Source organism: Hipposideros armiger, unplaced genomic scaffold (assembly GCF_001890085.2).
Source record: "Hipposideros armiger isolate ML-2016 unplaced genomic scaffold, ASM189008v1 scaffold_264, whole genome shotgun sequence".
Classification (NCBI taxonomy): Eukaryota; Metazoa; Chordata; class Mammalia; order Chiroptera; family Hipposideridae; genus Hipposideros; species Hipposideros armiger.
In genome coordinates, this window is record NW_017731614.1 from 1,884,408 (window position 1) to 1,906,653 (window position 22,246).

General features: G+C 58.0%; 2 protein-coding genes across 6 annotated transcripts; one reads left to right on the top strand and one right to left on the bottom strand.

Annotated features, from left to right (window-relative positions):
- Position 1: 1 nt before the first annotated feature.
- FLII (FLII actin remodeling protein) lies at positions 2–14,677 on the bottom strand. Of its 5 annotated transcripts, none has more exons than XM_019656697.1 (32): positions 14,611–14,677; positions 13,844–14,058; positions 13,438–13,540; positions 11,607–11,717; positions 11,221–11,292; positions 9,954–10,034; positions 9,578–9,663; positions 9,277–9,438; positions 9,036–9,139; positions 8,527–8,702; positions 8,279–8,436; positions 7,523–7,607; positions 6,943–7,090; positions 6,626–6,762; positions 6,243–6,455; positions 5,795–5,974; positions 4,590–4,672; positions 4,392–4,466; positions 4,083–4,166; positions 3,803–3,974; positions 3,171–3,275; positions 2,893–3,084; positions 2,412–2,600; positions 2,122–2,261; positions 1,795–2,035; positions 1,473–1,627; positions 1,329–1,389; positions 1,114–1,242; positions 928–1,034; positions 728–833; positions 538–603; positions 2–462 (listed from the first exon to the last, which is right to left on the bottom strand). In XM_019656697.1, the coding sequence occupies exons 3-32, from the start codon at positions 13,498–13,500 to the stop codon at positions 328–330; spliced, it is 3,816 nt and encodes a 1,271-aa protein (XP_019512242.1). In that variant the 5' UTR covers positions 13,501–13,540; positions 13,844–14,058; positions 14,611–14,677; the 3' UTR covers positions 2–327. The 5 variants fall into 5 exon arrangements, with proteins under 5 accessions (XP_019512242.1, XP_019512241.1, XP_019512240.1 ...); XM_019656696.1 differs by having other exon boundaries at positions 14,553–14,648; XM_019656695.1 differs by lacking the exon at positions 14,611–14,677 and having other exon boundaries at positions 13,438–13,543; positions 13,844–13,972.
- A 1-nt stretch (position 14,678) lies between these two features.
- Positions 14,679–19,984, top strand: MIEF2 (mitochondrial elongation factor 2). Its single transcript, XM_019656706.1, has 4 exons — positions 14,679–14,963; positions 16,924–17,080; positions 17,287–17,467; positions 17,971–19,984. The coding sequence occupies exons 1-4, from the start codon at positions 14,770–14,772 to the stop codon at positions 19,059–19,061; spliced, it is 1,623 nt and encodes a 540-aa protein (XP_019512251.1). The 5' UTR covers positions 14,679–14,769; the 3' UTR covers positions 19,062–19,984.
- The last annotated feature ends 2,262 nt before the right edge of the window (positions 19,985–22,246 follow it).

Below are 22,246 nucleotides of genomic sequence, written 5' to 3' on the forward strand. Positions count from 1 at the left end.
ATTTTTTAATATTGAAAATAAAAGCTTTAATATCTTAAAGGGCAACCATCTCTTTTCTCTCTGGCAGGGGAGGGAGTATCACATGTGAGCTCACACTGGAGAGAGTCTAATTTCCCAGACCCCTGTGAACATCTGTTAGGGTTACCCCATTGGTACTGCTTGGATTGTGCTGCTGGGGATCATGGCATTGGGGGTGGTGGTGACCAGAGTAGGGGCTGCCACCTGCACACAGCCTCTGCTGGCAGGTAGTGGACGGACAGAGGCCCTTCCTCTCCCTCACAGAGCTTGGGGTTGCGATGGGGGCACTGCAGGCGGGTGGTGGCTGCCCTAGGCCAGGGCTTGGCGGAAGGTGCTCCAGGCGTGGAAGCATCGGGTAAAGGCGTGCTGTTCGTTGCCCTTGCGGACCAGACGCAGGCGGCGGGGATGCTCGTGCTCTTTGGCACGCATGTGCTGGATGTACACCTGGGAGCAGGATGTGTGTGAGCCTCAGGCAGGCTGTCAGGGGCCAGCCTCGCCCCTCCTCTCCCCCCAGCTTACCTGGCAGGCCTTCAGACTCAGCTTGATCTCCACCTGGCTTGTCTGGGTCCCCACCCACATATAGACCTGTGGGGATGGCAGGTGAGGTAGTCTCATGAGGGACCCAGGAATTCCCCTGTCTTCTGGCCTCAGAATTCTCATTTACAAATGGGTGGGCTCCTTGAATGGGCAGGGTGAGCAGGGACCTCACCTCTTGGCCATTGTCTAGCAACATGATGTCATCGTCTGCCAAGTCATCTTGGCAAAAGTCAGAGCATTTCTCAGTTACGGCGAAGTAGCCCTTCTCGTTGGAGCACCTGGGGGTCAAGGGTTAAGGAAAGGCTAAGGGTCATAAGCAGCAGTGCCAGGACTCAGGAGGAAGCTGGGGCAGGGGTCTGGGCCTGGCCTCACCGGAAGAGCCGGGTGTGCTTCATGTATTCGGCGTCATCATCATAAGGCTTCTGTGCCCCAATGCCTACCCAGAAGAAGTTCTCAGGCTCCTCGCCTTCGTTGATGACCTGTGGGGAAAAGGTTGGTACGGCCCAGGGACCCTGTCTGCCGTTGCTTACCTGCCTGCCCACCGCCCATCCTGGTCACCTGCTTGCTGTACGAGGTGTCAAACATGGTGTTCAGTATATCCTCTGCCAGCTTGGCCTCATCAGGGTCTGAGGCCCTGCCCACCCACGCGTACACGATACCCTGGTTGTCCTCACTCTCAAAGGGAACCTGGGGAGTGTGCAGGGGGTTCAGGTCAGGTCCAGCCTACAAACCCCCACCCAGACCCACAGTCCTGGTCACACCCATGAGCCCACCTTGAGGATGAAGCAGAACTCAGAGTTGAGGAGGCTGGAGTCGGTATTGATCTGGATGCACCTGGGGGAGGGGCGTGTCAGCAAGGAGTCAGGGTGGCTCACTGACCTCACCTGCCCACCTGTACCCCTCCCCCAGCCAGGCACCGGGTGCAGAGGGCGCTGCCATTGGTACGAATCTGGTAGAGGCTCGGCTGCAGGGTGCCCTGGGCCGCTTTCCTCTTGCCCCGATGGATGATGAACTTCCTCTTGAAATGGGACAGAAACTTGGGGTTCTCCTGCTGCTGCGTCATGCGCACCACCTGCGGGTGTGGAAGTTGTCAGGGGCAGCTCCCCAGATGCCCCTCTGCCCCTCCCAGGCCAAGCTTTCCCTAGGTCTGAGCACCACTCCAAAGCACCCCTCTCCAGAGGCTATGGAGGCGTGGCTCTGAGCTGAGGCATGGCTCTGAGCTGGGGCGTGGCCGCGCACCTCTAGCTTGCCGGGAAAGAGGCTCTCAAACTTCTTTTGCAGGCTGAAGGTGAAGGTGAGCCAGCCCATGTTGGAGGCTTCCCGGCCCTGCCAGAAGTACACGATGCACTGGAAGTCCTCCTCAGGCTGTCTCTCCTCTGCCTCGGCTGCTGTCTCCTCAGCTTCTTTGCCCTCGGCCCCCTCCTCCTCCTCTTTCTCTTCCTTCTTCTCCTCCTCCTCGTACTCCATGGGGACCCAGTACCTGCAGGGTCAGAGGGCGGTGAGCAGGGACCCCCCCTCCCAGCACCAGGGTAGGGGTCCCACGAGAGAAACGTGCTGGGATGGTACCTGCAGAGGAAGACGTAGCAGTCCTGCGTGTGGAAGTGGCCGAACTCCTCCTCCGGCAGCCGCGCGAACTTCTTACCCTCGAGCACGAAGCCTTCCATGCCATCCAGGTCCTCGTTCCACTCCTCCATCAGCTGCTCTGCCTGCATGTGACCGTCACTGGTGGGCCGGGGCTGGCCCCTCCTCACCCGGCAGAGACCCGCACAGAGCCCCCTCCCAAGACAGGCCACATCTCGGTCAGCAAGGACCTGGTCCTCTCGGCCCCGCCCCATCGCCCTAGGCCCCGCCCCCACCTCTGTTAGCGCCATGGGCGGCTGCCGGGGCAGGAACAGCGCAGTGAGGTCCGCCTTCATCTGATCTTTCTTCTCCGCGTCGCGCTTCACCTTCCCGGCGAGTCCCGGGCCCTGCAGCACAGTTTCCGCGTTGCGTGTGTAATCCACTGTCAACACATCGTCCCAATTCTTGAACTTGGCCTTGAACACCTGCCGAGGGGTCGAAAACACGAGCTGGAGTAGGGGTGGGCACGGTTAAGGTTGAGGTGGGAGGAGGTCAAGCCAGGCTCGGGAGGCGGGGCCCAGGGATGTGGGGACCCGACTAGGAACCAAGAGCGGGAGGGGCACGTTACAGAGGGGGTGGGGCCTAGGGAGCAATGGGGAAGTGATGGGCTTGGGCTGGTTCGTAGGGTGGTAACCGATTCACAGAAGGGTCAGGGCTTGAACAGGTCCTCGGGGTCTTGGCGAGGCCTCAGGAGCACGGCTAGGCCGCACTGCGCACCTGTGCCTCAGTGCCCTCCAGGCTGCGGCTGACCGTGGTGTGGCGTGGCCTGTGCAGCATCCCGCACAGCTCCTGGCCCAGCTTGAGGGCGGCGGCACGCACCAAGCGTGGAGACTTGCGGCCAAGCCAGATGAACACGTCGGACCAACAGTCCAGGATGTACACGCAGCGTGTGTCCAACAGGCTCTGCAGCTGTAGGACCAGAGGCTACAGGTGAACCAGTGCTCAGCTACCTACGAAGGATCCTGCCTCCTCGCCCTCCTCCCTGGGTGTCTCACCAGCCGCATCCCTGGCATCAGTTCCACCTTGGGCCGCGTCTTATGTTCCACAGACAGCTTGTAGTTGATCTGTGGCAGCTCCAGGTAGCCCAGGCCCAGGCCCACCTGGCAGGAGAAAGGTGAGTGTAGCAGGGGCGGGGTCTGGGAACATAAGTCCCTCCCACAAAACACCCTGATTTGAAGCCTCGACCGGCCCTGCTCCGGCCCTGCTGTGTGTAGTCAGTCCCACTGCCTCCTCCTCTGTGGGTCTTAGTTCCCTCCCTCTATCCCAATGTCATTTTAAGGATATCCTGTCAGTGGAAGAACTTTTTTGCTTTCCCTGCCTGCTTTCCCCACTCCTTACTGTCGTTTCTAACTCTCTAACTCGTCCTTTTCCTGATCACAACACCCCACGGCTTACTGTCACCTACAGAATTAAGACCAGGTTCTCAGGCTGGGCACCTAGGCACTTCTCAGCCTCACCTTCCAGGAAACACACACCCTAACCCTATTCTCATGGCCTGATCAGAGCCAGCCTCCAGACCTTTACTCAGGCTATTCCCCGTCCACAAGGTGGCACCCTCTCCACACCAAGGTCACCACTGTGGTGCATGGCTCATTCCCCAGACCTGACTGCCTGCACCCCAGCTCACCTTATACAGCTTGGGCTGGGGTGGCCAGAAGTCATCAGGCACATGCTTCTTGATCTGCGAGGGCTCGCCACCCAGTGCCTCCCAGAACTCTGGGGGCTCTTGGCCCTGCACCAGCAATGTGATCTCTGCCTTCCCTTTCCTCTCGTTCTTGTTAATTTTTTCTGCAAAGAGCCTGAGGACAGGTGCAAAGCCCTTAGTAAGGCCCATACCCCTTCCAAGGTAACAATTTTTCTTCGCACAAAACCCCCCACCATGTTTGAGTAAGGTGTAGTCCTTGTACCTGGCCTTGGTAGTGCTGCTCAGTGTGGCCTGGGCCCCCCGCCATATGTAGATGTCCAGCCCTCGGTCCAGCAGGAAAACAAACCTGGACAGGAGGGCAAGAGGGGCTCTGATGGGAACAGGCAATGATTGCCCCAGGCCTCTACCTCACCCCTGGGTTTTTGCCCCCTTGCTGGTCCCGCTGAGCTCGGTGGAACAGGGGTTAAAAGGGTTGCTGGAAGGCCTTGTCTTCTAGAGTCCACACACGCCCCTCACTGGTGGGGAGGAGGTTCAGGGTCAAGTACCCCCACCTCATGTCATGGGGGCTTACCTCGGGTCCAGGGAGGCCCCCTTGAGTGGCACGGGCTCCAACTTAATGTTCTTTTTCCCATATATGCGGTACATTCTGGGGGCCGGAGCAAAAGTAGTTTTGAGGGAGTACCAAGGGACCAATTTACCCCTAACACCTTTCCTCCAATCCTCCCCAGCTGAGTGCAGATCAGCTCCACCCCCCCACACACACCCTCACCTGGTGACATAGTGCGTGTCCTCCACAGTGTAGAAGCCACTGGCTGTTCCACCCTCAATGTAGGCAATGTCATTGTCAAACACCTGTGTGTGTGAGGGTGCAGTCCATCACTGAGCTGCCCCCGCCCCTCACCAAACACCACCTTGTTACAGGTGTGTCAGGTGCTACAAATACATGAGGAAGTTAAAAAGGAAGAATAAGGGGGCTGGCCAAGTGGCTCAGTTGGTTAAGAGCATGAGCTCTGAGCAACAGGGTCGCTGGTTTGATTCCCACATGGGCCAGTGAGCTGCGCCCAAGCTGAGCTGCCAACAGGTGGCAGGATGGCTCAGCTGGCCAGAGCACATGCTCCTAACAACAAGGTTGCCAGTTCGACTCCCGCATGGGATGGTGGGCTGAGCGCCCCACCCCCGCAACTAAGATTGAACACAGCACCTTGAGCTGAGCGCCCGACAGGCGGCCGGATGGCGACTGGACTTGGAGCTGAGCTAGCTGCGCCCTCTACAACTAAGATTTAAGGACAACAACTTGGCTGTTCCCCTTTCCCAATTCCCCAATAAAGTCTTAAAAAAACAAAAAGGAAGAATAAGATTTGTGTCCATAAATACAGACACATATTGGAGTGTTAAGACGTGCAAAAACATGAACGCGCTCACTCCTGTGCCAGTTTAGATACACAAAGCATGTAGATATGTGTGCATCAGGGTACAGAAGCAGCAGGTTTACGGAAAAGGGAAAACTTGGGTGAATCTGGGTAAAATCTCATGTGTCTGGCCTCATCTAACCAGCTGGCAGTGGGCCAGCAGAGCTCACTAACCCTGCTCAATGGACTCAGTCCCGCCCTCGGCCCTGCCTTCTTGGGACCCCGCTGGTGGCCTCGCCCCCTAGCAGTTATTGGTCCCATCTCTCTCCTGGCCTCAGCTGACCAAGGCTCCCCACCTTTGGCCTCATCTCGCCCGGACCTCACCCTATCTGTCCCTTCCTTTTGCTTCAGGTCTCAACCCAAAAACGTTTAGTCTCAGCTTTCTGCCTCCCCGCCCCAACCCTCCTACCTCCCCCCAAACCCAAACATAAAGAGCAACCCTGACCCGGGGCTGAGCGACCAACCCGGAAATGGAAAATTGCTGACCCCCCCTTAGCCATGCTGCCCACCCTTGCCCCGCCCCTTCGACCCCACGCCCCTCGGGGCCCTTCCAGCCCACTGGTACCTGCAGGAACTCCTCACTCTCATCACCCATCTCCTCCCGCACAGTGCGGCACTCGGCACCCAGGTAGTTGCGCAGGTTCACCGCGTGGATGGCAGAGCAAGCCTTCTTGTCGAGTGTGGCTTCCCCACCAATCCAGTAGTAGATCTCCCAGTTCAGAGAGCCGCTGTCATCCAGAAAGGTCTGGGGGCCATGACAGAACTGTGTCAGCCTTCACTGGGCAGTCCTGGCTTCCCAGCTCACCCCAGAGAGGCTGCTCTGATGGGCACAGGCTCCCCGGCTTCAGAATGGGTTGCACTGCCACATCTCGCCTGGGCAATCACCACCTTGCCTCCTTCACAAAGCCTTCCCCTCCTACCTTGAACAAAACTATGGAGTTGAGGATTCTGAGCTATCTAAGATGACGTCACTGGGGGGTCATGTGGCTTCTAATGGTGCGCCCCAATCTCACCTTGAGCACGATGTAGCAGTCAGCCTCATAGAACTTGCCATGTAAGGCTTCCTCCACCAGCACGGGCACAAAGTTCTCGATCTGCCAGATGGTCAGGCCGGGCAGTTGTCCCACATCGTCTGTGAAGAACTCTGAGTAGTCGAGGCGAGGCTTCTCCAGGCCCTGGTCCCAGCGCCGCACCTTGCCCCCAGGGGCTCGGGCATCAGTGCTGTCCTGGGGTCAGTCACAGTGCATGGATTGACAGTGCAGCCATGCACACTGGTCTCACCACCCACTCAGGGCCTTTGCCCAAAGACCTCTCTCCTTCTCGGCCTGGGTCACACAATGTGTCTTGAGCAGAGCCCAGGGCCACCTGGCTTGTCCCAGCCCCTGGCTTGACTGACCTCCTGCTTTTTGTTCTTTTCCTGGGCCACATCTGACATGCCCTTCAGCACTTGCTTGGCCTGGTCATCCTGAGCTGAGTCCTTACGCCTCCGTAGCCGCATCTTTCGAGCAAGGGGGTCCTTGGGCCCACCCCCTGCTTGGGGAGGGACAAACAACTGAGCTCGTGCTGGGCCTGCTCCCTGAGGCATCCAGCCACCCAGGGACCAACCCCATCCACCAGAGTCCAGAGAGCTGTGTCCCACCCAACTTACAGATGGGGAAGTGGAGCCCCAGGGAAGAACCTCCCTGCTCTCAGGCCAGACCTTCCCCTGCTTACCAGCCACTGCTGCAGCCACTGTGGCAGGGGAGGCACCCGCCAACCGCAGCTGGTTCTGCAGTGAGAAGTCGATGTTATACCATTCGGCGGCGTGGTCAGCGGGCTTGGGAGGCATGACCAGGCTGGGGTTCTCCCGCACATCCAGGACCTGCTTGTGGGATGAGCGGAGGTGGCGCTGAGCCCGAGTCACACCTCCTAACCACACTATATCCAGTTTCTTGCTCTTTGCAGCCGCCAGGGCTGAGAGGCCCAGGGCTGGGGCCAGAGGTCTGGGTTCTCATCCCAGCTTTGTGGCTACCCATTGTGCACTTTGGTTTTACCTTCTGTGAAATGTAACCTTACAGGTTGGCTGTGGGACCTAAATGACACTGTCCAGCATGATATGGATATAGGGATGTGGCTCACCTTCTCCCAAAAAGCACCCTGGCGCTGGCCACACCCTCGGGAAGCCTCTGCTGGGTCCCCCTTGCTCCAGTGATACCCCTGTGCTTGGTCTTTCCTGAGGGTCTCTCTGTACTTTCTGTACTTCTGTCCTCCCCCTCACCCCCAACTCTCAGCACTGGCCTGAGCCTGCCCTGACCTGGATCTCTGTCAAGAAGTGGATGGCCTCTGGGAGGGTCACCAGGCGGTTTTTGTTCAGGACGAGTTTCTTCAGCTTTGTGCACCTGTGAGGACAGAGCCGAGGCCTCAGGGAGGTAACAGACAAGGGGCAGGGAAACTTCCAGTCCTGGGGGAGGGGAGGCAAGTAGGGCCAAAGAACTGAGCAGCTGGCTAGTTAAGAAACCAGGGGGCTTTAACATGCTGCAAAGGTGGGGAAGGCTGTAGCATGAGGAACTGGAGTCTCCTCACAGTGGCTGGGAAGTTCTTTTTGTGACTTTGATGAAGCAGAATTTTTCCAAGTGGCCTGAAGATTGAGGGCCCCTGGATATCAACAAGAGGGCACCAAAACACATGTTTTGTCCTCAAATTGGTTTGGAAGCTGCTGGGGGCGGGGGGTGCGCAAGTCCTCTGTTCTCTGCCTGAAGAACTTCTGAAAGCTGGAGACCACACTAGTGGATACGGTGACCTCCAGAGGTGATGGAAGCAGCACTGGGTCCCAAATTCATGTGGCAGTGGAACCCGTATGACACTGTCCCTATCAGTGTCCCCCCCAAAGGTGCTCTGGGGAACCCAACTTGGGGATTGCTAACACAGGAATGTATGGGCTTTATTCCCAAAGCCAAATTAAACCATCCATTTTGTATGGTGGAAAAGCACAGGGTGGGCTCCGGCTATGGTTCTAGGGTTTTCTATGCCATGATCCCCCTGCCCCACTCTCCCAGCCTTGCTCCAGCACCTGCAAAGGCTCTCAGGGATCAGCTCCAGGTTGTTGTTGGCGGCCATGAACTCCTCCAGGTTGGTCAGCTTGCCAATGCCTGAGGGCAGCCCATCAAAGTCCAGCTTATTGGAGTTCAGGTACAGCTTCTTCAGCTTGGTCAGCTTGCAAATAGCTGACTGGAGGAGAAGCAGACAGGGGTGGGAGTCAGGGGAGCAGCCAGGGTGGCCCAGCAGCCTTCCCGTCCTCCTCCCCAAGCCTAGACGCACAGGCAGTGAGGTGAGCTGATTGCGGGACAAGTTCAAGGTCTCCACATGCACCCACTGGTCAATGCACAGGGAGAGCTCTGTGATCTGGTTGCTGCTGAGGTTGAGGCGGCGCAGGCTGGGGAGGGTGTAGAGGCACTCGGGTACCCGTGTCAGGTCATTGCAGGACAGATCCACATCTAGGGCACAGGGTGGGGTGCATCAGCTGGGGCCCACACATCCAGCCCCAGCTCTGCCAACTCTTAGGCTCTGTGGATTTTAGTGAGGCACTTAACCTCTCTGAGTCTTAGTTTTTCCATTTGGGGACACTTCCTCACATCGGTGGGTCTAGGCATAAAGTCAGTGCTCGTAACTTGGTGTTATTACTAGTTATCATGACAATGACAGAGAATCACAACCACATCCTTTCTTTCTGGGAGGCAGTCAGAGAAGCAGGGTTCAATCCCTTCCTCCACAGGAAGTGAGGGACCGGAGGGGACGAGAGCCTGAGGGGTCACCCAGGGACTGCCGACCTGCGAGGTTGCTCAGGCCTTCCAGGCTTGTGGGGAGGTTGCCCTGGGTGCGCTGGGTGTTCCTTAGGTGCAGGGTCTGTAGGGCCGTCAGAGCCGGGAGCTGCCTACAGGGAGATGTGGGTGGTCAGGCCAGGGGCAGGCCCAAGGGCATGGGGCCAAGAGCTACTGGGGAGCTGAGGGACCAGGCCAGACCCCCAGCCCCGGGTGGGTTATGGAGGGGTGCAGCCCAAGCAGTGCTGACCGGAGCTGCGCATGCAGCAGGGGGTTCCCGTTGAGCACAAGTGTCTGCAGGTGCACGAGACGGCGCATCTGTGGGGGCAGGCTCTCCAGGCGGTTCTCACTGAGGTCCAGGTACAGCAGGTCCGTGAGGTTGATGAAGAGCTGGTTGGGGATGGTGTCGATGCTGCGGGCGGGAGGGAGAGAGAGAAAGGGCGAGGCAGGCAGGGGCCGCCCGTCAGCGCCACACGCCCCGCCTCCAGGACCCACCTGGCCTCCACTGTGGTGTGGCCCTGCCCAGCTCCCGCTTCCGGCCTGACAGGCACCTGTTGTGGCTGAGGTTCAATACCAGCATATTCTTGGCATTCTCCAGCTCCCGTGGGCACTCCGTCAGCTGGTTGTAGCTCAAGTCCTGGGTAGGAGGGGTGAGGCCAGGTCAGAGGTGTCAGCGCCGGTCCCACCTCCCCAGCTCTCTGCCAGGCTGGGGGATCAGCCAGGGCATGGAGAGGGGAGCAGATGAGGGGGTTTCAGGGCCAAAGGGAGGCAAGCAGGACCCTGGGAGGCAGGGTGCCTAGAATAAGGCTCTGGCTCCATGAGTAACCTTGGACAAGGCATTGTCTACTCTAAGCCTTGGTTTCCTCATCTGTAAAATGGGATGACAATGGCTCCAGGGCCCATCATAGTAGATGAGTAACCACTGACCAGGACTGAGAGGTCATCCAGCTTGAAGATGTCATCAGGGACTCCAGAATTCTTCAGGCTATTGGCTCGAGCCACGATGGCCTGGGGAACAACCGTGAGAGTCTGTGATACCTGGCTTTCTCCCCCAGGAGAAGCAGAGAGAGCAGGGAGGGACATCTCCTTAGGGAGTTCACTGGAGGACAGGCCTAAATGCTCTCGCACCCTGGTCTTTACTCATAGTCCCTCCGCCTGGCGAACTCTTCCTATCCTCCCTATGAGCTCCTATTCACACCTCAAAGCCCAGCTCAAAGGTGCCCCACAGTGCAGCACAGGGTCCTCAGGAAACCTTTTCTGATCGAACAATCCCTCTTTTTCTCAATTCCACAGGGCAAGATGGGAGTGTAGCTCTGAAACAGGGCTTCTAGAACAGAGGGCGAGGGCTGATCCAAAGGGAAATCAGAGTATGGACTGAGCAAGTCTGTTTGCTCTCCCCTTAGGACTGAAACCTTCTCATGCTACAGACCCAGAGACAGTTCAAGAGGGAGAGAAGACAGGCCAGGTAATGGTGCCATGATGGCATGTAACAGCAGGCTTCAGGGCAGACGCTGCCTCTCCTTCAGCCCTTCACAGCGGTCCCCCACTGAACCCTCATCAGAAAGTAGAAGGGACTTGTCTGAGGTCATGCAGCCAGGAAGTGGCAGAACTTAGGTGAACTCATGCAGCCTGAAGCCAGAGGCTGTGGCCTTAACATCTCAGGGCTCTGGCCATGGATGGGAATGACCTCTGTGGAGGCCTGAAGGGTCTGGCCAAGAGCCTGACATTCTGGGATGTCAGAGGCTCTGTGAAGAGCAGAAGGGTGAGCAGACCACCCTGACTACCTCCCCTTCTGGCTAAGCCCCACTCTACCACCCCGGCTCTACCAACGTGTGGCTATGTGACCTCTGGCAAGTGACCTGCCTCTGTGGCCAAGCATCCTCATCTGGGAACTTGGTAGCAGTCAGGATTACAAGAAAGAACCCACGTGGAAATAGGTGGAACAGTGCTTAGCCACTATTAGTTGTTACTGTAGTTGTCCAAAAAGAGTGGGATTTTGGATTTTTTACCTTTTCTCCCATGGGTTCCTTAACATAGGGCATTGTTGTATCCTCTCCCATTTAGGAACAGGCCCCTGAGCCTGACACGGGGATAGGCAGAGGTGCTAGTGTGGCTTGGGTCTGGCCTGGCCCTCACACCTCTGGCTGGACTCCAATCCCCACCTCCAAGCTTGGTGGCCTCCAGCAGCACTCACCCGAAGTGATGGCAGACTGGACAGCTCCCCATGAAGTGTGGTCAGGTTGTTGTGGCTCACAGACAAGTGCTCCTGGGCCAGGACAAGGAGCAGAGGCACAGTGGAGTGGGTGGGGTATCTGTGGAGGCCCCATCTGCCACTACAGTCTTGCATCATCCAAGTGGCTCTCAGCCACACAGGCCCAGTCCACCCCTGCAGCCTCCCTTCCTCCCTCCCAGACCTGGCCTTCTTGCACACCTCACAGGACAGGGTGCTCCCTCCCTCTTTGCCAGCTCTGATCATGGTTATCAGCCTCTTCCTCTGTGTCATCTGCTTTCTGCCCAGGCTCCGCCCCCCGGCCCAGCCCCACCCACAGGGACCTACACTACCTGCTGCAAGCCCCTTACCAGCTTCTGCAGGGCAGCCAACTCCTCTGGCAGATAGCAGAGGCCAGTGCGGTTCAGCTTCAGCCATCGCAGACTGGTCATGGCCTTGACATTCTCAGGGAAGTATCCTCCCTGGGGGGTATGTCATGGTGAGGCTGGTCTGGGAGAGGAACGTCCCTGCTCTACCACCCTCTATGGCCCCCAACTGCCCACGGAAGCCTTTGGGGAGCAACAGAACCAACTCTCACCAGCTGTGTGACCCTGGACAAGTCATTTTGCCACTCTGTGCCTCGATTTCCTCATCCATAAAATAGTGCTAATAAAAGCCCCCTCGTGACAAAAGTGTGAGGACCAACTAATTATCAGCATGGCTGTTGGCCTAAGATCTGCCTCTCTTGCTCGATTCTGAGCCCCAGGAGGGTTAGGCTGGAACTGGCTTGTTCCAGGTAACATCCCCGTGTCCAGTTGTGTGGTTAGCTTGGCTCAAATGTCTTTGCCCAGCATTCCAGGCTCTGCCTGGGCCACCTGAAGTGAGGGCACCCCCTGAGCTCTGTCTGTGCCCCCATCCTGCCATCAGCATACAAGCCATTTGTGGCAAGGCCCAGACCCCCCTGTGCAAGGCCCCAGCTCCCCACCCTGCACAGGTACTGACTTGTTCATTTGTTTATCCATTCATTCCCCACATTCAAATGCCCACCTCAGTACCCCCAGCCCTTGTGGCAGGGAGCCTGGGATAGCATGTGCCTTTAAAATGTCCTTGGCTGATGTCCCCCTTCCCCCTATAGCCACATTCCCTGCCAGTGACTCAGACTCCCAGTCTGAAGAAGACACGTGGAGATCCCAGGTGAGGATGGTGGGGATGGAGGCAAAGGAAGTGGTGTGGCCACCTGTGCATGGGGTCAAAGGTGTGTGCACATGTGGGTAAATGCAGGAAGAACCTGCCTGCCTCCTTAGTCCTGGCCTGACGACCCCAGCCAAAGCCTGGGTTCCCTGACCTTGTAGACCCAGGATGACACTAACCTGACTCCAGCCTGAGTCTGCCCACCCACCCACCCACTCTGCAGCCTGGCCAGCTCTCACCTCCACTCCTGCCCTGATTCCTCTGGTCACCGGCACTCCTCTCCTCATCCTTGACTCTAGAACCACCTCACGCACTAACTGGCTGGAAGGCTGGACTCAGGCTCCTTGTAGCCCTGGTCTATCAGTCCAGAAGCTGCTCAAACAACGGCTACCCAAGGGCCTCTCACAACTGTTTGGCACACTCTCCATACCAACCAATCCATGCCTTCAAGAGGACTACTTTTGAGCCTCTTTACTGGATAAGAATGAGGCTCTGAAACAGGAAGTGACTTGCCCAAGACCATACAGTATGGGGATGGCGTGGCAGGGACAAGGCAGTGGCAGTGAAGAGTTCCAGACCCGCCAGGGGACAGCCCGACAACCTGCAGCGCAACAGTGAGTCAGAGCCTGGCTTGGGCGTGTGACCTCAGCGGGACAGGGAAGGGGGCCTGGGGAGGTGGGAGCAGAGCTCAACGACGCCTGCCCCACTCCAGCCCGGGCGGGGCCCAGACGCCAGGACCAGGATACGGGGTGGGGGCTCTCAGCCCAACCCTAGTGTGACTTCGAACCCAGGCGTCCACGCCGGCCCGACCCGGCCTCGGTCTTCCTGTGCGGGCACCAAGAAGAGGTCTTGGGGATCTGTTCGGGGCGGAGAACCCGAGCCCTGGGGGAGCCCCACCCGGCCCCGCCAGCAGCCTCGAGCGGTACTGGGCCCGGAGGCAGACGGGACAGGAAGCGGAGATCGGTGCGGGCTGGAGCGGAAGAGACCGCCTAGAGGGGGTCCCGGGCTCACCTTGAAGTCGTTGCCGCTGAGGTCCACACCGCGCACGAACGGCAGCACTCCGGTGGTCTCCATGGCGCTGCTCTTGCTGCTGGGCCGGGCCAGACGCGGGGAACTGCTGGGAGAGCCGCGGGCTGGGCCAGCGCCGACCCCGCCCCTTTAACTCGCCCCCGCCCGGGCCGGCGGGAAGGCGGAGTCAGGGCCGCACCCTTCTAGCCCTGGCGCCCTCAGGCACATCGCGGGCCTCACCGACCCCCTCCCCCAGGGTCTCTAGCCCTTCCCGGGCCTCAGTTTCGCTGGCCTCGAGGAGTCCGGACGTCTCCGTGTTCAGGAAGGTGGCTTCGTAACTTCCGGGCTGAGTCCCTGAGCCCCAGGGCCGGGGGGATGGGGGGGGGGGTGTCACGGGTATCTGCAGTACCTGTCCCCTGCTCTGCTGCAGCACCTGAAGTTGGCTGTGGCCGGGGAGATTCTGGATCCAGGCCCCGGGGCGCAGAGGCCCCGGGAGTCTCTATCCGCCCACTGGGCCCTGCGTAGCTACCAGTGGTAGTAGGACGCCTCGGTCTTTGGGTCCCGGAGCTGTGGGCAAGCCCAGGCCTCCTCCTGGCCTGTTTTTCCTCATCTGTGAAATGCTTCCTAAGGTTGTTGCCAGAAGCAAATGAACAAATGCAGATGTAGCTCATGGCATACAGAAAGCACTCAATAAGTGGCACGTTATTTCTGCTTAGAGTCAACCACCCCTCCGTCCATTTATTTGCTTGCTCGCTCCCACTGACGCGCACATAATAGGCCCCTAGTAAACAAATGCCGAATGAACCACAAGTTATATACACAAGCATCCTTCGCAAGGGTGGAGAAGGTGTGGCGTTCCCATTTCACAGGAGAGAAAACTGAAGCCCGGGTGGAGAAGTGGCCCGCACAAGGTCACACGGAGCAGGTGGCGGGAGTAGTTCTGAGTCACGCGGTGTGCCCCGCAGGCCAACAGATAATAATAACAAGGCCACCAAGGCACTCGCACAGAAGTGACCTAAAGGGTCAGACCTGCGGGCCTCTGGGCCAAGTGCCGCCTGTCTGCCCAGCCCCGAGAAGGAACAGGGGCCCAGATAGCTTTCTCCACACTAGAGACTCACATTACAAGCACACACACGTCACAAAGGGCCCCGAGGGCCAGCTAGCTCATGCCGTTACCCTGGGCTCTGACACCACACGGCGGGGCGTGGGGCTCGGGCCACAACTCTGGGCCTTTAAATCCGGGGTGCGTCGGAAAGTCCCGCCCCTGCAGGAGCGCGCAACGCGGTTAGAGGACGTGACCTGGCCACCATTGGCTGAACCGCATAGTATTTTGGCATGAGGGAGCGGGCCTTGAGCACTCCGATTGGAGCTAAGACCTGCTCGTCTGCGTGCATCTGGGGTCAGCAACTGCCCCGGAGGCTCAGCGTTCGGTTCCCAGGTCTTTCCCATTCCATCCCCAGGCGGGTCGGGGTCCGGGCCCAAGCTGTCCTGGTGCCTTCGCCGGTTGGTGCGCTGAAGCAGCGACGCAGGTAGGGCCGGAGCGCGGCGGCCTCGGTCACCTAGCCCCGGACATGCAGAGCCCCCGGGACGCAGGTCGGGGGCGAGGCCACCGCTGGGGCCGGCAGTCACGGCCCGGGAAAGAAGCTTTGGGCCCGTAGGCTGGAGTTGGAATCCCGTCTTGGGTACATCCCTTGGTTTCTCAGGGCTTCGGTGCCCTCCCCGGTGAACGGGGCCTTTGACAGGCCCTCAGGGGCTGCTACGCGGCCCGCCCAGCCCCGGCCCTGGGTTTGCGGAGGAGGGGGAGTACAGGCGCCGTCCTAGGACTCTATGGGGTCAGGCTGAGCAGAGTCAGTTATTTTTAACCACCCGCGCCCTCTGCCTTTCCTCGAATTGGCAGGCTGCGGGTTGGGGCCTGCGCAACCCCACCAGGGGCTGGACTGAGTCCTAGCTTAGACAGGTGTGGGGTATTGAAAGCGCTTTACAGTTTGCAGAGTGGATTCCTGGTCCCGCTGGAGGCAGGTGGCAGTACTGATCACCTATGAGGGAACAAACTGACTGCTACGCTGTAGTGGGCACCCTGCCAGCCTTTGACCAATCCAGGCCCCAGAGCCGATTTTTATTTTTAGTCTGGGCGAATGGAAGGGCAGGTGTTGGGGCCGAGTTCCCAAGTGCTTCAGGCTTCAGCTGCTCCAGGCACCTTGTAGCCTGGCAACAGCCCTGGGTACCCACAGCCCCAGGCAGGGAGTCTGGAAGTCCTTGGTGGCTCTGAGCTCAGGGTCATCTGCTCAGCTGTCCTCAGTGAGACAATGCTGCCTGGTGTCTGGTCCCCTGAGCTTGCCTCTTGATCACACACACACTCAGCTCTCAGGGCCTGAGGGCAGGAGTCCCCCTGGAAGAACCTGAGGTTGGGCTTGGTGGATGGGGCCTGGGAGAGGCCTCTGCCTCTACTTTCCAAGTGCCTGGCCCCACCCAGCCCCACTGTTCTGGGCTCCTCACTTCTAACCCGTCCTCTCTGCTGTCTGTGCCACCTTTTGTCTGTGCCACTTTACAGGTGAGCAGATAGCAGGGGCTTCAGGCCCTCAGCTTACCTTCTCTGTTCCTTGGGCTCCCTGCAGCTGAGGACAGCTCCCCATCCTCCCATTGTCCCAAGCCCAAGAGGGGCCCCTGGTCCAGTCCTATGTTTGGAGTCTTTGTGTTTAGTTACCTTGCCTGCTGTCCCCACAGCGGGGCCTTTGGCTTTGACTAGCATGTACCCATTGACAGGAGCTCATGCCTGCTCCTCCCCACCATAGCATGGGCCATCTCACTGGTCCTGCCCTTTGACTTGATAGCTCTGCCTCTGGGGGCTACCTTGTCAAGATTTGGGGGTAACTGGCCTCACGGAGGTCCCCCTAAGGTCTGAGAGGCCCTCCAGGGTAGGCTGTCTGGGAGCCCATGTTGTGGTTTTCGATGGGCCTTGTTTCCTCTTGCTATGCCAGGGGTGAAGAACCAGGGTGAGGCAGCCTCTAGGACCTGACCATAGCGGGGGTCTGATGGGATTTTAGGGGTGGGCAAGTGTCTGGAGGCTTTGCAGTCCTGCGTCCAAGAACCCATTACTCACTGTATGGTTTAGCAGACTGTTTCTCTGTAAAATTGGGGTGATGGTAAGACCCTCCTCATGGGTCTTTGGTGACATCAGGAGTCCTAGAGGGTAGGGTTGGGGAGATGGGCCCCCTGCTCTGACCTATCCAGGGCCTTTCTGTGTCAGCCCCCCTGCCCAGGGGGTGGGTGGGTTGTTGGCAGGTTTGGGGAAGGGGGCTCAGGCAGTTCGCCATCTCCTCACAAGAAACGCCTTGGGTGGCCCCGTTCTCCTGAAACTCAGGAACCCACCTTATGGGCTTGACTCAGAGACCCCAGCATGATGGCAGCCAGAGTGCCTACCCACACCTGCTCCTTTGCCAGTCTGGCTGCCCCACACTCAGTGGTCCCTGCACCCTGGCTCTCTTATAGGCAGACAGACATGGCAGAGTTCTCCCAGAAACGGGGGAAGCGGCACGATGACGACATGCTGGGCAGTGCTGTGGACTTCCTCCTGGCCAATGCCCGCCTGGTGCTGGGCGTGGGCGGGGCTGCCGTGCTGGGTATTGCCACTCTAGCTGTGAAGCGGGTAAGGCCACACGGGCCAGTTATACCTGGGGCTCCCAGAGGAGGATGACAGGGCCGGGGCCTGCGGTGGGGCCATGGGTGGTCAGGTGGGGACTGCCCAAGACTGGCACCTGCTTCTGTACCCAGCAGCTTGGTTTGCTTTGCCCCTGGGCTTTGCATTGGTTGCCCAGGATTTGGATGCTCTGATCTCTGTCACTCTGCCTGCAGCTCATTGACAGGGCCACCAGCCCTCGGGATGAGGACGACACCAAAGGGGACACCACATGCCTGGAAGACAGCTGGAAGGAACTGAACCTGCTCAAGGCAACTCCATGCCTACAGTCCCGGTCCCCACCTGCTGCCCTTAGCCAGTCTGTGCTGCTCCCAGCCCCCTTGCCCTCTGCCCCAGGTGAATAGCATCCCTTCCCCTCTAACCTGGTCGGTCCCCCTTTGGTGGTCACATTCAGGATGTGCAGCCCAGGCCCTGCCACTGACTGACTGTTGCAGGCTCCTTGCCTTTTTAATGGTTGTGTTTCTCTGCCCTCCTATCTCGGGTGGTGCTGAGTCTCCAGCCACTGGGACATGTGGACTGCAGGGGTGGCAGCGGAGCAGGGCAGCAGCGTTATGACAGTGGGGGAGGGGGGGGGCCTCAGATGGGGAAACTGAGGCTCAGGACCTGTCTCCTCATTCTGCATGAAGCTTATTTGGCCCCAGAGTGTTGGGGATCTGGGGCAATAAGAATTTGTCGTCAAAGTGCTCTTTGTACATGAGGACCTAAGTGCTTTCTCAGGGGATCATTTTACAGGTGAGGAAAATGAGGCCCAGGGCCAGCACACAGTCAGTAAACGGGTGGAGTTCTCTTGGCTTGTCACAGGGTCTTCTGACATGCTCCCTGGCCCTTTCACTCTGCAGAGGGGCCCACAGATGCTGACCCTCAGCCATCGCCTCAGCTTAGCTCCCCAGCACCATTGTGCCTGACGTTCCAGGAGAAGCTGCTGGTGTTCGAGCGGGACCACGTGGCCATCCCAGTGTCCCACGTGGCTCTGGCCAAACAGCTGGCCGGCGACATTGCCCTGGAGCTTCAGGCCTATTTGCAGAGCAAGTTCCCTGAACTGCCCTTTCGGGCGCTTATCCCTGGGGGGCCGCTCTATGACGGCCTGCAGGCAGGGGCTTCTTCCTACCACGTTCGCCTCCTGGCACCCCTGGTGCTGGAGCCAGGCCTGTGGAGCCTGGTGCCAGGCGTAGACACTGTGGCCAGGGACCCTCGCTGCTGGGCTGTGCGCAGGACTCAGCTTGAGTTCTGCCCCCGTGGAAGCAGCCCCTGGGACCGCTTCCTGGTGGGTGGCTACCTTTCTTCCCGTGTCCTGTTGGAACTGCTCCGCAAGGCCCTGGCTGCCTCCATCAACTGGCCAGCTATTGGCAGCCTTCTCGGGTGCCTGATCCGGCCCAGTGTGGCTTCAGAGGAGCTGCTGCTCGAGGTGCAGCACGAGCACCTGGAGCTCACTGTGGCTGTGCTGCTGGCTGTCACTGATGCTGATGCCGAAGACTGCCTCCTTTTGGCCTGGCCCCTGGAAGGGCTGGCTGGGAACCTCTGGCTGCAGGATTTGTACCCGGCAGAGGCCGCCCGGCTGCAAGCTCTGGATAACCATGATGTTGGGACCCGGCGGCGGCTGCTGTTGCTGCTGTGTAGTGTCTGCCAAGGCCACCCAGCCCTGAGGCGGCTGGGCCGGGCCCACCTGACCCAGGTGGTTCTACATCTTGGGGAAGAGGAGGTGGACTGGGCCGAGGAGGCCTTGGGGGAGCGCTTCCTGCAGGCCTTGGAGCTGCTCATCAGTAGCCTGGAGCGGGCCAGCCTACCCTGCCGTTTCAACCCCAACATAAACCTCTTTGACAGCCTGTGTGAGGAGGAGATTGATGACATTGGATACGCACTGTACCTCGGCCTTCAGGCCCCCAAGGGGCTGCTGCAGATGGGTGGGACAGGCGGCCAGCATGTGTTCTGATGCCATTAAGCTGCGCATTTCTCCCTCCCAGGGATTTGGAGAGCATTTTTCTCTTTTAGTCAGAATAAAAGAGGGTGCATTATGTAAGCCCATGGGGTTAACATGTGCATAGGCGACAGTCGCTGGAACCCTCTGAGCCAAGAGAGCTGAGGTTGCTGTCATGTGAGTGTGGCTGGACTGCCTCAGGCAGCCCCGTGTGCCTCCCCCTCACATACACCCCTCAGCCTTCTGGACCCGACCCCAGGACCTTGGGCTTGCTCCATCACCAGCAGTGAATCTGCTGACAGAACTTGGCTTCTGCCAGCCTAGGCAGGGCATAAGGCCAGCTCCGTTTTTCTGTTGAGAGGGTGAGTTGGTGCTTCCCTCAGGTGCCAGCTCCAGGCATCTCGAGGCCTCTGGTACTGAATGGTAGATACCATGTGTGTGTTCACCCCCAGGGACCGCAGATGCTACCCACAGAATGCAGCTTTTTGGCTGACTTAAAGGCTGGCGTTTTCCAGTGTCATCAGTGGTCTAGTTTGCTTGTCGAGCTCTCTCCTCCAGCCTGGAGTGGAGCTCAGCCTGATGTGCTGCCCACCTCACACCTCCGGGGAAGGCCCTTTTCCCTTCAACTAGGCGAGTCCTCTCTTCAGGCAGTGGAGGCCCCTGGTGGAGCCGAGGTTCTGTTCCCCCTGCCTTGCCCAGAGCCAAAGGGATCCTGACAGCTGTTACTGGGCCCGGCTGGAGAGGCCTCCGCAGTGCCAACACGAACTGTCCTCAGACTATGCTGTATTCTCACTGAAGCCTGGCAGAGGTAGTGGAGCTAGGGAAGGGAGGGCCTGCCTCCCTCCTAGGTGTCCCTCCTAATCTTGGTATCCTTCCTGCTGAAGCAGAGCTGTGCCTCAAGGACTGTGAACAAGAATAAAAGGAAAAATGCAAATGTCTGTGTGACTTGTGCTTGGCTCTTGTAAGCAGCTGTTTAGAGTTCTGGAAGCTTGGCCAGAGGTGCTGGGCATCAACCTGGAGGTGGTATGATTTAACTGGAAAAGTAGGTTAGATGGAGGGAGAGTATTACAAGATTGCTGGTGTGATGTCTTGCTTTAGTAATGGGAACCAACTGGTTGGTGTTTTGTTTCTTCCCAAAACCTAAACATTTTTTTTTTTTAGAAAGTTTTTATTGGGGAACTGTGTTTTTCCAGGACCCATCAGCTCCAAGTCGAGTAGTTGTCTTCAATCTAGTTGTGGAGGGCGCAGCTCCTTGGCCCATGTGGGAATCGAACTGGCAACCTTGGTGTTATGAGCCTGCGCTCTAACCACCTGAGCTAACCAACCGCCCCCTAAAGCCTAAACTTTGTAGCCTCCCAGTGCTTTTCGGGACAGCTGAAGTTGCCCCAAAGCCCTTCAGCCAGCGTCATCAGAGAAATGTGATTTCTCCACCTCCTTCATTTCTCCCTATGGTCCCACGAGTGGAGGGCCAACCCCCCCCCCCCCGTCCTTGTACAGACAGGGAAGCAAGTGTGTCTGTGTCCCCACAATAGCCATAGCTGGGGCTATTTGTCACCACAGATGACAGAGGCCTGGGGTAAGCTTTGGGCCATGTGTACTGAGGGTATGGCCTCCACAGCTAAGCCGGACCCATCCTGCTTCTCCTTCCCATCCCATTGTACTTCCTAAGATGACCCCCCACCTTCCAACTGTGTCTACAAAACCGATGGGGGACCCGATCTGAGTTCTCCCTCATCTGAGGGGCTGTCACATGGGGACAGATGAAAAGTACTGTATACCTCTGGGTACAGGACCCCGGGCTGCCGCCTCTGCGGCATTCAGACAGCTCTCTGGATGGCTGCTAGCAGAGGCTGTGGTGTGGGTCAAAGGGCAGGAGCCTGGCTTAGCTGAGGGCCATGCAGACAACCTGGCTCAGGAGCTGGTACATAGAGAACCTTAAGCAGCTGTAATGGCAGCTGAGACGGGCAAGGGAACAGGCTGGAGACAGGCTGTGCTTCGGTATTCTCATCTAGAAATTGGGAATTATACATTTCCCAGGGTGGTTGGAAGGAATAACTGCTGGTGGGCGTGTTAACGCAGAGCCTGGCACAAAGTGAACCGTCCCCAAACCTGAGAGACTGTTGGGGCTTGCTGCCTCCCTCATCTGGCCAACATCACAGAGCCCAAGCACAAGGAGCCCCCGCTGCCAGGCCTGCATCTGACCATGACCGCACTCTACAGGACCACTGGTGCCCGGAGCGGCAGCCCAGGAGTGAGCTTTGTCTCGAGCCCTTCTTGTTAGATGACCAAACCCTTACATGTGGTCCCCTCTGGGAAGGTTTCATGCTTTAGGAAGCTCTGAATTTCCCCTTTCACACCATAATTTCAGTAAGAAAAAAACCAGGATGAATTAAAAGGGGAAGAAATGACATGGTTACCTCACCGCTGCAAGCTTAACATCTGGGGCTTGAGTTTCTAGCCGGAGACTGGACACCAACCACCATCCTGCTACCAGAGCCTTTGCAGGGGCTTGTCCTGGGCTGGCTGTCGGCTGTGCCCACTGCCCCGGCAGCTGCTGCTCTGAGCTAGGTGTGGTCTCAGGTCTAACAGCTTAATATTTAGACCCTTCAGCTGTGGTGGCAAAGCCCAGCAATCTGCATCCTTGGTTTAACTTTACCAAGTGACTGAAGGCCTGGCATCATGAGGACTGTGGTGTGGCAGTGATGCTACCTGCTCAGAATGAAAGGGTTGCCAGAGCAGATAAAAATAACACAAAAATGCCAAACAAAAACTTACTAATTTCAAATGTTACCCGTACTTCCTTTACTGTAACAACTCAAGAATAAATCTTACCATATAAATCAGCATATCCTTTGATTCAGTGGTAAGCATGTCTCCTCAGGAATACTTAGCTGCAGGATATTCTTCAAGTGGGGGTATCTGTCCAGTTGTTTCAGTCTTTGCTATAAAAAAAAAAAAAAAAAAAAAAAAAAAAAAAAAAAAAAAAAAAAAAAAGCAAGACCCTTGTGCTTGGTGCAATGGTTAAGAACTGGCTTGGGATGCTAGAGGGCCCCGGTTCGGATCCCACATATGAGGGCCAGTGACACTGCCCTCTACAGCTAAGATGCTGAACAACAGCTCAACCTGGAGCTGGGCTGCCTCAGAGTCGCCCACGACGGCAAAGGCTGCAGCCCCTGTGGCAGTGGGTTGCCATGGGCTAC